Source organism: Tiliqua scincoides, chromosome 2 (genome assembly GCF_035046505.1).
Source record: "Tiliqua scincoides isolate rTilSci1 chromosome 2, rTilSci1.hap2, whole genome shotgun sequence".
NCBI classification, from domain to species: Eukaryota; Metazoa; Chordata; class Lepidosauria; order Squamata; family Scincidae; genus Tiliqua; species Tiliqua scincoides.
The window spans coordinates 128,475,191-128,487,867 of NC_089822.1; the positions used below are offsets into that span (position 1 = coordinate 128,475,191).

The 12,677-nt window shown below is 40.7% G+C and overlaps 2 protein-coding genes across 2 annotated transcripts; both read right to left on the minus strand.

Annotated features, from left to right (window-relative positions):
- Positions 1-697: 697 nt before the first annotated feature.
- HOXC5 (homeobox C5) lies at positions 698-2,101 on the minus strand. The gene is made up of 2 exons (XM_066616887.1): positions 1,588-2,101; positions 698-912 (listed from the first exon to the last, which is right to left on the minus strand). Exons 1-2 carry the CDS (start codon positions 2,099-2,101, stop codon positions 698-700), a joined length of 729 nt encoding a protein of 242 aa, XP_066472984.1.
- A 3,614-nt stretch (positions 2,102-5,715) lies between these two features.
- Positions 5,716-7,280, minus strand: HOXC6 (homeobox C6). The gene is made up of 2 exons (XM_066616161.1): positions 6,881-7,280; positions 5,716-6,026 (listed from the first exon to the last, which is right to left on the minus strand). Exons 1-2 carry the CDS (start codon positions 7,278-7,280, stop codon positions 5,716-5,718), a joined length of 711 nt encoding a protein of 236 aa, XP_066472258.1.
- Positions 7,281-12,677: the final 5,397 nt, after the last annotated feature.

Below are 12,677 nucleotides of genomic sequence, written 5' to 3' on the forward strand. Positions count from 1 at the left end.
GGAAACTTCCAATCCACCCCCAAAGTAAACATTCTCTCACACTCAGGTCATGCAGCCCGATCCTGTCCGCGTGCACTTTGAATTCAGTCCCTTTGGAGTTCAATGGGACTTGCTTTCGCAAAGGGGAGCGAGCAGGATTCAGCCACATTGGGCTCAGAGAGCAAGCCCACCCCCCATTTTCAGTGGAACTTACTTCCAAGTCCTGTGTTCAGAAAGGAGGTGTTAGGACTTTCAAAAAGAAATTATGATCCCCTCCCTTCCCCCCCATATACACTCCTATGCATACCTTGGCCAGAAGTGTTACTTCTTAAGCTTAGGACTCTTGCATTCCTTCTTATTTTCAGGACTGGCCAAATGTCACGCCTTAACTCTAGGATGTGTTTGATTTGGTCATGTTCTCTCCCCATTTCAAGGGTCACAGGTTAGAGAGGGAGGGTGTCATGAACACTCCAGACTGAGAACTTTACTTGGAATTCAAGTAGAAGCTAAAGACTCAGGATCTGTGTGCATACTAATAAGATAGCGCCTTTGTCTGATAGATTTGCAAAAGTAGATAGTTCAGTCCAGTCTGCAGCACCCCAGTCCTTCCCCCCCACACACACACACCAGCAAAGTTTCCTCAAAGTAGGTTACAACAGCATTTCCTGTCACCATGAACTGACAGCCCCCCATCCCACCCCCCAACCCAACCTTCTACCTAGAGAGACTCTTTGCTTTTCAATTTGGAATCTTTCTTCCATTTCATCCTCCGGTTCTGAAACCAAATTTTGATTTGCCTCTCATTCAAACACAGGTTGTTGGCAATCTCTATGCGCCTCCGGCGAGTGAGATATCTGTTAAAATGAAATTCTTTTTCTAGTTCCAGAGTTTGGTAGCGAGTGTAGCTGGTTCTGGAACGTTTGCCATCTGCTTCTGGAAAATAAAAGACACCGGATCAAAAGCCAAAAAAAAAAAAAAAATTATGGATATATAGATAGATAGATAGATATTTTTGTAATTGGGGGCCACCCACTCACAAAATGTACTAAAGAGAGAAAGAGTTCCACCCAGCATATAAGTCTGTGTCTAATGGGAGATCCAGGACTGCAATTTCCAACACTTTGAAGCTTGGAGTTCAAGCTAAGGTTAGGCACTAAGAAACTGATTTCCATTTCAACCCTGAGAAAGTGTATATCAGAAGAGAAATTATATCCAGTTGCCAGTTTCCTGGGCTAAGAAAAAGGCAGAGCCAAGGCTTATGGCATGATGTGGCAACCCTTGGAAATCACCAGTCTCTCTCCTGCCTGTTAAAGAATTGTGCATTTCCAAGTTATTTTCACCCCCAAAAGCTTCCCTTCTCCCCTTCCCCTCCCCAAAAAATGGAATATTGCCTTTATACCCGTTTTGTTTCTATGATCCAATTATGCCGTCATAAATTTGGGCGTATATAGCCTCTAAGCCTTTTAGTGGACAGTTTTACGAGCAATTGATGCCTTAGTCGTAAAATTTACGACCCCAGGTTTTTTTTCCCCCCTTTATTATTTGCCCCGTATGGCCTATAAAACCCAGGCAAATCCTGTGAAACAAAATCGAGAAGCGAAAGTTTACCGTGGCTCATGTGTAGTTTGGTCATCCACGGGTATATTTGTGGTGGCTGCTGATGCTGCTGCTGCTGCTGGTGTGGCTGCATAAGCTGCCCGCTTTGCTGGGCTGCTTGCACCGGTTCACTCTTGATTTCCCCACTGCTCTTAGATCTATCTTCCAACGGCGTGGTGGAGGTGGTGGTGGTAGTGCTGCTGCTGCTGCTGTTACCCGCTTTCTGACTGTAAATTCCTGGGTTTAGAGAAGTCTGGTCGTCTCTGCCTAAAGTGTGCCCTGAAGATCCCATGACTGTACAGGAAGGTCGGTCGGGGTTAGATCTGGGGGCTGAAGACATGTCCACACCGTTCAGAGAGTTGGAAGCCCCAGATGAAGGGAATGTAATGCTCAGATCCAGCCCACTGTAGCAATACCTGGATGGCTGAACCTCAGACACAGATCCATAATTCCCATAACTTTGCATGGAATAGGCAGGAACATTTTGATTTTGCTTATAGAACGAATTGGCTACGTAGGAACTCATGTCAGGAATTATATTTTTTTTCCCCCTCACTCTCTCTCCCTCTCTCTCTCCCTCACACCCCTTTGATTAGGCTTGATTTGTGGCCCTTTTGAAGTTCAGGGTTTTTTGTTCTCTAAAGTGCAGAATTTATAGGTGGAGATTCTTCTTTTCTTTATTCTATGTGCGCTGCCCAAATATGGGATGTTTAAATAGAATCACGTGACGGTGTTGGCCAGTCATAAATTTGGCTTGATGACCCCAGGAGGTTATTGATGGAAGCCCGTGAAACGTATGTGATATGTTGGCATAACGAAATCAGGGGAGGAAGGATTCAAAAAAAAAGGACCCACACTCCAAGCACCGAGACAATGAGACTGTAGCGTCACCTGGTGCTGGGTTTGGGGTATGACGCTCCATAAAATACTACCCCTGCTCGAATGCAGCTTCAGGCTTAGAGGGTGTGAATGTGAACCTCACAAACGCGCAGGGATGGCAAACACAAGTGCTTATTTCCCGTCCACTGTGATTCACGGAGATTTCTGCCTTTGACCCGGTCTGGGGTGAAATATGTCCCTGAGATGCAAGCTAGTGCACTGCTGTTTCCTCCTTCGAGACATTCTACAGGCTTTGTAGAGTGGGGAGGAGGTTACGCTGTAGGTGTGCGCGCGGATGGCTGTGTCTGCATGCCTGCAAATCAGCCCCGCATCATGCGTGCGTTGACTTGACTGAGCGTGGGCAGAAACAGATCAATTAAACAATAGGCCCTACATCTTCCCTGGAACGAGTGCCAAAGTGCTGGATTCAAATTCTCTTGGGTTGGCCTTGTTCAGTGTACCCATAAGTCCGCGTGTGCAGGGAATATGTCGCAGGCACTAAACACCATGCGCTCAGTATGTGTTCCGCTCACGCCTTTTACGTGTGTGTACACGGACTGCACCGTTTACATGGGGGCAAGGATAACGGTATACTTAGTATACAACTATCCAAGTATAACTTGTATACTTGAAGGTTTGCCTACAAGTATAACCTGTAGTCAGACCTAAGAAGAAGAAAGAAACTTGCACTGTTTTTTAATCTTTTAATCTTTTTTAATCTTTGTGTGTGTGTGTGTGTGTGTGTGTGAGAGAGAGAGAGAGAGAGAGAGAGAGAGAGAGAGCGAGAGAGAGCGCACGCGTGTGTATCCAGTATGTATCCAGTGGAAGTTGTGAATCAAATCAGCCTCCCCATAAATCATCATTGTGCCTTGAGCGAATGAATAACATTCACCTTGCTTTTCGTTGTATGACTCTATGTGGGCACGTGAGAAGCTTCTTTAAAAAGCTTTTTTTTTGTTTTGTTGGGGGGGGGGAGTTGCATCATGCAGGTAAAAGGATATGTCCCAACATTTTCCTTGGTCATTGCAATTTACTGCTTGCAAACATGAGGCTGGCTCTGCAGAAAGCCTTGACAAATGAAAAAAAATGCCTTCCTGGGTGTTTAGTGTAACAATTGGAAACACTAGGATTTTCCACCCACTTTCCTACCCCTGGGTTAAAGACTGGGGGACCTGTGTGAGTTGTAAAAATCAAGTGTGTAATGTCTTATTTTGCGCATGTTGCAATAATTTACATAGTCTTCTAGTTTTAAAGCTGGTAATATTAGGCCTTATGTTATAAAGTGTGTATATCCGCTTTCACTCGGATTATATATTGATATTAATTGTGAGCACACTCAGAGTATTTAGAAATCCCTGATTAAAATGCATAGGAATTGTAATTTAATGTTGAGGATCTCATATGTGCATATATGTGAGTGTGTGAGAACATACAAACATCTATATTTGGAAGCGTGCATCTAAATGATACTGTCTCTGTATGGTATTACTTGGACTTTTTTGCCATAAAGAAATACAGATAAATTTGCAAACCCTTGGAATGACTATGGACAAGCAGGGATGAGAAATCAGCAGATTGTGGGATTGCAAGGACACTCCCGGTCTTTTGTGTTGTTCTGTTAGATCCTGATGATTTAATACAAAGTGTTAAAGGGTAGCTAAGTCTTCTATGTAACCAGATGTAAAGAGTTATCCCTTACATGTTTATATCTGATTCAGATATGCCTATAAGTAGTAGGACAATTCTTGAGGCTTAACCACAGTACAAAAATAATGCGCCTGTTGTGTTGTCTACCAAAAAAAAAAAAAAATGTTTATGCCCAACAGCCTGTTTGGTATGTGGAAATAAATCTGGAAAAGACTGTTGTGAGAGCCCCATGAACCCCTCGTTCTGTATGTGCGTTTGAATACTTTTGACCTCAGAGATAGTGAAATGAAACCTTCTGTTTGAACATTTGATCAGAATGCCAGAATATACAGAAACAAGTTCTCCATGCAATTCACAGAGCTGTGAGAATGGAGGTGCAGCCAAAGAAAGTCTCTTCACTTTTGATGTGCTAGTGTTGGTTGCGTGGGTGTGGATGTGCAAGTGTGTGTAGAAGATATGAGCATTCTAAAAATGATCTTTGACATACTGAACTAGAAGTGAATTAATTACACCCAGCACTCTGTTTACTTCTGAGTAAACACAGACAGGGGTGTGTTGACATGCGATCAACAGTACTGGTATGTAGAAAAGGGGCATTCACAGAACCACACACACACACACACACACACACACCCCAAAGGGTCTTGAGCTAAAATCCCCACCTGAGATCTTCCCCATTGAATTTCAGAAGCCATTTCATAAATTTTAAAAATAATATCCAGTTTTTATTAAATATTCAACCATAGTCCTCTGGACGTGACCTTTATACATGATGTTAGAGGGCGTTAACACAAGATTTTTTATCCTACTTGCTATAGAATTCCATTCACTTTATACTGTTTGAACATTACAGTGCTAAACATAAATATAAATACAGAGACCACAAATACAGCTAAAAATATTCACACAGAAACTGTCACAGTTTGTAGTATGCATAATGACCCCAGGTAGTGTTTAAATACAATTAGTTTTACTCTGAAAAATGCTTATATTTAGGTAGACATTGCTTGGAGATGTGGGAGAGGGGGATTAAGGAGAGGAAATGTTTTCACAAGGGTAGGCAATTCAATGGTCCTTCTTCATCATCATCACCACCACCATCAATATTATCATCCTCATTAGTTTGGAAGCAAAACTGCATAGAGTTCATTTGGACAAGGGGGGATCCAGCACAGCTAAAGGCAGCCCCTATACAGTGTGCTGTAACTTTTTCAAGCAATTTTTCTTTCCTAAAGAGAAGAAATGGGGCGTTGCATTAAATACAGTCCTTATGCAAAGGTAGATAAATAGGCTCAAATGGAAGGAGAGAGAGCTGGTGGGTGGGGCTGGAGCTGAGGTGGGGTGTGGGGCATTATAGGAGGAAAGTAAAGAGGATTTTGGACTTAATAATAAAACTGAATATATCAGGTCTGGAGATGGGGGAAGGGAGGTCTTTCATGCCCACATTCTTCTCTCTCTCTCTCTCTCTCTCTCTCCCCCCCCCCTTTTAAATGTAGCCAAATGTACAAATTGTGCCCAGTGGTAATAGAGAAGGGAAAGGAGGACGAAGATAAAATGGGGGAGGGGGAGAGATTGTATGTATTGGAGGGGGAAAGCTAGCCTAGCCCTCAGTGTTCATTCCTTTGGTTTTTCTTCCTCTGTCTCTTCTCTTTTCTCTTCCTTTGCACCCAAGCTATCCGCAGCTGCTCCAGCGCCACCTCCCCCAGACAGGGTGGAACTCAAATTGCTTTCTTTTTTCCATTTCATCCTCCTGTTTTGGAACCAGATCTTGATCTGGCGTTCAGTTAGGCAAAGCGCGTTGGCAATCTCAATCCTCCTTCGTCGTGTCAAGTAGCGATTGAAATGGAACTCCTTCTCCAGCTCCAGGGTCTGGTAACGGGAGTAGATCTGACGCCCCCTCCTCCGATCTGCTCCATAGCCGACCCCTACGGATTCGGAAACCAAACAAACTAAAAATCATTAGCTACAGATTTTTCAAGCAATCCGTTAAAAAAAAAAAAAAGACAAGAAGCAAAATGAAGACCAGCACTCACAGCTTCTCCCACCCTAACCTCCATAGCTTGCCTCCATTGTCGCCCCCCCATCTAATTCTGTGCCTAAGCCTTTCTCCCCCATTAAAATCCTGCAGCACACATGGAGGGAGGGAGGGAAGGAAGGGGGGTGTTGTCTAATTGAAAGCATGTTCCTATCTTATTTGAAAAGATTCAGAATGTGTTGTTTTTAATTATTTTTGCAAACTTAAAAAAAAATCTAATTAGATCTTCCTCCAATGCTGCTTTAATTACTAGGAACAGACATTCCTTCCATACATTATGAAGTCAAGCTACTCCATAAATCCCCATCTCCAAACCTGTTATTGGCTAAGACAAGTAGCATTTTCCCCTTTCATAAAAATGCCCTCTCTCTCTCCCTCTCACCTATCAAGGAAACTTCATTTTTTTTTTAATTATTATTTTTAAAAGTCAAAAATAAAACCCAGTCCTATCCTAGACCTCTATTTCCTCCTCCACCCCCTCAAAGAAGAAGGAAAAAAAGCAGAGCTGATTGCACTTTATTATAGATATTTTACACTCCCGAAGTCTTTTAATTAGAAAGAGCATAACAAGCCATATTTGCTTGCAACAACTTAACAAATAAAAGGCCTGTAGCGGCAACTGTGAGGAAGCTATATGATTGTTTTTATGGGGCCATAAAAAGTAGCTGAGCCTGTTCTGCTAGGGAGACGGTCGTAAAGATGGTTCAGTTTATTTAATTTATCTCTGCGAGCTGTAAAACTTACCACTGTGGGAGTTCATGCGCTGCATCCACGGGTATATTTGAATGCTAGTTTTCTGTTCCTGGGATGAGCTCCTGTTTTGGTCACTTGTAAAATCCTGTGCAATGGAAGTTTGTGTATTGTGTCCCATAGAATTTTGCCTGCAGCTAGAGAGCATGTCTTTTTCTTGATAAAAGGCATTAGATCCGTAATCATATGGTCCCCGACTGGAGCTAAACACAACATTATCTTGCGGTGAATAAAAAGGAGATGAATAGATCCTGTTTTGAGCAACCGCTGCTCCATAAGTTGAAAAATGCCTTACAGGGTCATAGGCGGTGGAATTGAGAGCCACGTTGGGCAGTACCTCTTGACCACTGGTGAGGTGGCAAGATAACGACGGGTTTGTGAAATAGGAATTCATATCTTCCCCCCTATACCTGGCTGTGTGATTTCTTTAATATTTATTTCTGTCTCCAGTTTGTAGTCTGAACTAGATTGTTATAGGGACGGCTCCACTCCAGGACAGACAAAATGACAAAGTCAGCTGACCCATTGGGAGCCAATAGGAAGCTAGATGTCAAGACACGGAAAAATTGCTTTTGCTTGTGTTGATTCCCCAGTTGAAACTAAGTATGCATTGAAAGTAAGTCTCGAAATTCTAAATATAAGATGGTTTAGAAGAAGAGGGGGAAAATAGTAAGTATGGTTGGGGGGAGGAGAGTGGGAGAGGGATGAGGAGGGAGGGGCACAGTTTTGAGAAAGAAAGAAAGAAAGAAAGAAAGAAAGAAAGAAAGAAAGAAAGAAAGAAAGAAAGAAAGAAAGAAAGAAAGAAAGAAAGAAAGAGACTTTTTAAAAGATTCACAATCCAAACAGAGCTTTCCTTTCCTTTTTTTTTAAAAAAGGAAATGGTCTTGGAGGTCAGGAGGAGATTTTTTCTTTTTCTTTTGAAAATGCTTGCTTAATATCTAGCAACCAAATAGCCTAGAAATTATAGCCATAAATCTCAAGTGTGCATAAAATATTAAACCATAAATTCTCTTTCCCTCCACTAATTTACTGTTGGTCAATAAATGTGGAACTGAGCGCTTGTGTTCTTTAGAAGACAATCTTGAGAGCAAGGAAGGGAAAGAAGGTGACAGCTGGACAGATACAGTGTCTTTTTTTTTTTTTAAACATTCCTGTACTCTGGAATCTGGAAAACTTTGGAAGCTCTGTTTTTTGTATGTATAAATGTTGAGTCCAACTCAAATCTTGCCTGTTACCATATCTGGACGTTTCTTTTGGAGTATTTGCTTTGTCATTTTTCAGTTTGAAACTGCTAGGACGGTGTTTACATTGTGTAGCGTCAACATTCCCCCCACCCCCAACTTTGCCCTTCCATTTGGAATGGAGTTTGTTAGAACCAGCATCTTGTGTTTACATTTGTAGCGAAAATATATGTATGACTCCAAATATCTGTTGCTGATTAGAAAACGTCCCTTGAAATATTTAGTTAGATTAGAATGTGGATTATGTCCTCCTCCTCTGGTGGATTTGCACCGACACACTAATTGAAATGAAGACAGCTAATCTAATTTTAATTTCAATCCTGTGCCATAAATTGTACCTTAAATGTAAAATATACCTGCTGATCTGTAAATATAGCAAGGTTCCTTCATCATTCCATTGGCTTACTGTTTAAAAATTCAATTAGGGCGAGAAAGCCTTGGCCTTATTGCTATGTGCACGTTAGAAGGCTTTTGTTTAGGTATTTTAAGTTTAGGGAATAGTCCAAGAAATGAAATCAGTTGCAATTTCTGGAAAGCTTGGGAAATATCCCTTCTGTATCCTCTCAATGAATCAATACTGTAAACATTTCTCTTTGGGGTGGAGTATCTGTAAAAGGTTTCAGTTGAGAAAGAGGGGGAGCACATCCCCCAACCTCTCCCCCAACAAGAACCCGGATGCCAAAGGATTTTATGATCTTTTTCCTCTGTGCAACAAAGCAAAGTAATCAATGGTAGTAATAAAACCATAAAGGAGACTGCAACTGACAAAAAGAGGACTGAAGTGCTACTCTTGTACAATGTTAGTTGCTCCTGGAGTATCAGTAGTACAAAATAATAATAAAGTTTTCTTTTTAAAAAACCAGAGAATATAAAAAAATAGCAAAGGAAGTGTAGCTTGTTATGGAACTTCTGACTTTATTCTCTCCCTATTGAATGTACATGCCTGAAGTCACCCTAGTTGTCACCCAAACTTTCACACATTTAAGATAACCCATGGCAAAGATTTACTGGTATGGAAATTTTCAACATTGATTTGCTTTCTTTCTTTCAATTTCCAGCCATTAACACATTACATGCGGGGAATCTCTAGACGCAGACACGTACAGTCATGGAGAGGAGGGGGAGCCCCAGAACATTACCCCTCCCCCCATTTAAAGATATACATAACAATACAACCAACAATAAGGTCCCTCTAGGTAGATGTAGGTAGATAGGTAGGGCCGATAGACAAATAGGTGAATTGCCAGAATGTAGATTGCTCATTGCAATCTGGGTTACTCTGAAAACCAGCAATATTAATTAAGGCTTAAAACATAGGAAAGGGTTTTATGCATAAAACTCGAAATGATGGAAAGGAGATCTTCGCCCCACCCTATTCCTTTTCTTGAATGAGAACTACAATTCTCTGTATATTGAAACTCCTCCCCAATAGATTTGGGCGTTTGTTTTTGTTTAGACTGGACATTAAATTTAAATCAAAACCCTCGACTACAATGTAAGAACATATTAAAAGTTACAGAACCTCCACGTGTGTGTTCATTTATGATCACAGGTTCGATTCACTGAAGGAAACCTCCAGAGAGATAGACTTCTATCGTGTTTCTAATCTCCACCGCTTAAAAGTTCTTGGACAAAGTGTTTATATATATAAAAGGGTTTAGGGTCTGGAAAGGGGAGGGCTGTTCCTAAATTACTCTTTTGGAGAGACCTATGTAAGTACCCAGTGACTGGGAGAGGAGAAAGTAAAGTCTTTTATTACTTATCTAAACAGTAGAGAAGATTTAAATGTCTGGTCGAATTATAGGGAAGAGAAAACAGCTGGCTCAAAGAAAACTTCACATGAAATCTTCCCCCTCTTAAAATTGGGTTGGAAAGGAAAGAAGCTAGGAAATATACAGGCATAGGCATGGTCAACTATGAATTAGCTATGTATTAGCTATTTATTATTATTATGAATTAGCCATGAATTAGCTATTTACTGTAATGGATCGTCCACTTATTTGGAGGTGGTTGGTTGTTTTCTTTAAAAATTCATTATTAAGATTTCAAAAATGCATTTGATTAAAAAAAAAAAAAAAAGACACTCTTCCTCCCTTCTCCCATTTCCACCTCGCTCGGTATAGAGAAATGTGTAGGACTCTTTCTGGTTAAATTGGTCTGCAAACAATTATGTAAACTCATCAGCAGAAGCAAGAACAGATGTTTTATTAAAACTGCTACATAGCAGTGAAAATATGCCCAAGACCTGAGTAGTTCTTGAATAGCAGTTGGGTCTCTTACCCCCCCCCCCAGTTAAAGAGCCCACAGAAAGCTGCAAAAACATCCCCTCACTCATAAGCTGTTTTCCCTTTTTGTTTTTAACCTGGACTTTATCCCTACATTGATGTTAAAAAGAAGAAGAAAAAAAGAATACTCTCTCTCTCTCTCTCTTTCTCTCAGCTGTAATTAGCGAATTGATGACCTGATTTAGAGGAAAGCTTCAAAAATGCACATTCAACACATGTGTTTTCTATCCTCACTAATTGTTCAAAGGCAACAAGAGCAATCATTGAACTCTCTCTCTCTCTCTCTCACAACAGTCTTCCAGCTCCAGTGTGATACTGTCAGATTCTGATTTTGCTGAGAGATCTGGAATGCAAATCCAGACCGTTTGTTTGCTTGTCTGTTTGTTTGTTAGAAGGGAGATTGGATTTTGTTGGATGCTAACGACAGGGCCATCAGCTGAGACTGTTCCCAAAGCAGCTGCAGCCAAAATGCTCCACAAATTCTCAACCAGTCTGTTGCCTAGGTGCAGAAAATTGCTTATTCATAAATGTAGGTTGTGTCTGGTTGACTTTTTAAAATGCATCCAAAGTTGCCCTAGGTCAAATGTGTATGCTTACTGTTCATGTGCTGAATTAGCCTGTACTGTACTTTTGTCTGGCTTACTATTATTCATTGACAGATTGATAAGATTTTCATGCAGTCAACCCCCCCCCCATAACCACATCACACATTCTGTTTATATTTTGTATTCATGTCTACCTATAGCACTCCAGTTGTGTACTCTTTATAGGTTGAAAAGGCAAATTAGGTTGCAGTCCAGTGCATACTTACCTAAGAGTAAGTCCTGTTGCAGTAAGTGGGACTTTTCCAGGTAAACATGCATAGGATAGTGTAACAATCTGTAAGTTGTGTGCATCTGCTTGTGTGAGCTTAAGTATTTAGGCATGCAAAATATACAAGTTTTACATATAATGCATACATTTCAAAAGTAACAAAATCACACTTGGCAATTCAAAGAAAGAAAGAAAGAAAGAAAGAAAGAAAGAAAGAAAGAAAGAAAGAAAGAAAGAAAGAAAGTAAGATGTTTATGTATAAATCCATTGAAACAGGTGGACAACAGAGAACCATAGAAACAGATAAACACCATAGAAACATACTTTAGAATAATATTAACTGAGGTAACGGGTTTCCATGTGAGAAACATGCATTTTAAGGCACTTTGTGGGTTCTACACGTGGGGCCTTTAACAGTATACCTCATTTCAGCTGATCTCACCTTATATATGTTATCTCCGCCTTTTTAGGCTTGACATTTATTACATGCGGGAGCTTCTTGCCTTGTAATTATTTACTTAGAGCGCTTGCACTGGAGTTATCCCTGCTCTTACAGAATAACCTTCTTAATCAAATATTGCCTCTGCCTGTAAATAATGCAATATATATTTTAAAGTCATCCCAGAATATGTGGCACATAAACACCACCAGCCAATTGCACCTGATGGATATTTGTACATTGTTTTGACCACCTCTTATATTGGAGGAATTACATCTTCATTATTTTAAGTATGAGGACAAGGGTCCTCCCTTTTCTTGTTTCTGCTATGACATTGCTTAAACTTTATTCCAGTGTTACTTACAACAGTACATTGGAGCGGGCAGACTTGGTAAGGTTTAACAGCAAAAGGAATATTTCTTGGTTGACAAAGATGCACAATCAATAATTACCAATAATAGCAACTGAGAGGAGTAGAAAGTTCCTCTGCATTTCTCCTTCCCTCCTCCCCACATCATTCCAAGAGGATTCTCCCCATCATATATACAGTCTGTTTGTGCAATAGCCAAAGAATAAGAGGAAGAAATACACGCTCCATTTTAAATACTGTATAATACAAATCTCTTACGGTTAGGTGAAATCCTGGTTTGCTTGTGGTGGTTTTGCTATGACTCCAGGACTAATAAAAAAAAGAGTTTATAACTTTCTGTTTTATGAAGAAACTGGGCTGGTTGCCCCACCCTCCACTCCGTAAGACCCACCAAATGCGCAAAGAAACCAGTGCTATGTTCCCAAAATGAAAACTACCAGTTGTAAATCTGAAAATGACATCCTCCAAACACTTACTCGAAAGCAACCCAGTGGGTTTTAATGGGACTTTCCAAAGTGTGTGTGTGTGGGGGGGGGGGAGTTGGGAAAAATGCATTATTTTGGTAACAATACATAATATTTTTGGGGGGAGGAATGGATGGGGATTCTGCGGTTACATTTGGGAAAGACAGAGTAGTTGGGCT

Excerpts from the sequence above, each read along its gene's own strand:
- HOXC5 (XM_066616887.1), bottom strand. The coding sequence starts at position 2,101 with ATGAGTTCCTACGTAGCCAATTCGTTCTATAAGCAAAATCAAAATGTT. Across the intron at positions 913-1,587 it reads CAAACTACACATGAGCCACG|AAGCAGATGGCAAACGTTCC; the intron begins GTAAACTTTCGC and ends TTTATTTTCCAG.
- HOXC6 (XM_066616161.1), bottom strand. The coding sequence starts at position 7,280 with ATGAATTCCTATTTCACAAACCCGTCGTTATCTTGCCACCTCACCAGT. Across the intron at positions 6,027-6,880 it reads GCGCATGAACTCCCACAGTG|GGGTCGGCTATGGAGCAGAT; the intron begins GTAAGTTTTACA and ends CCGAATCCGTAG.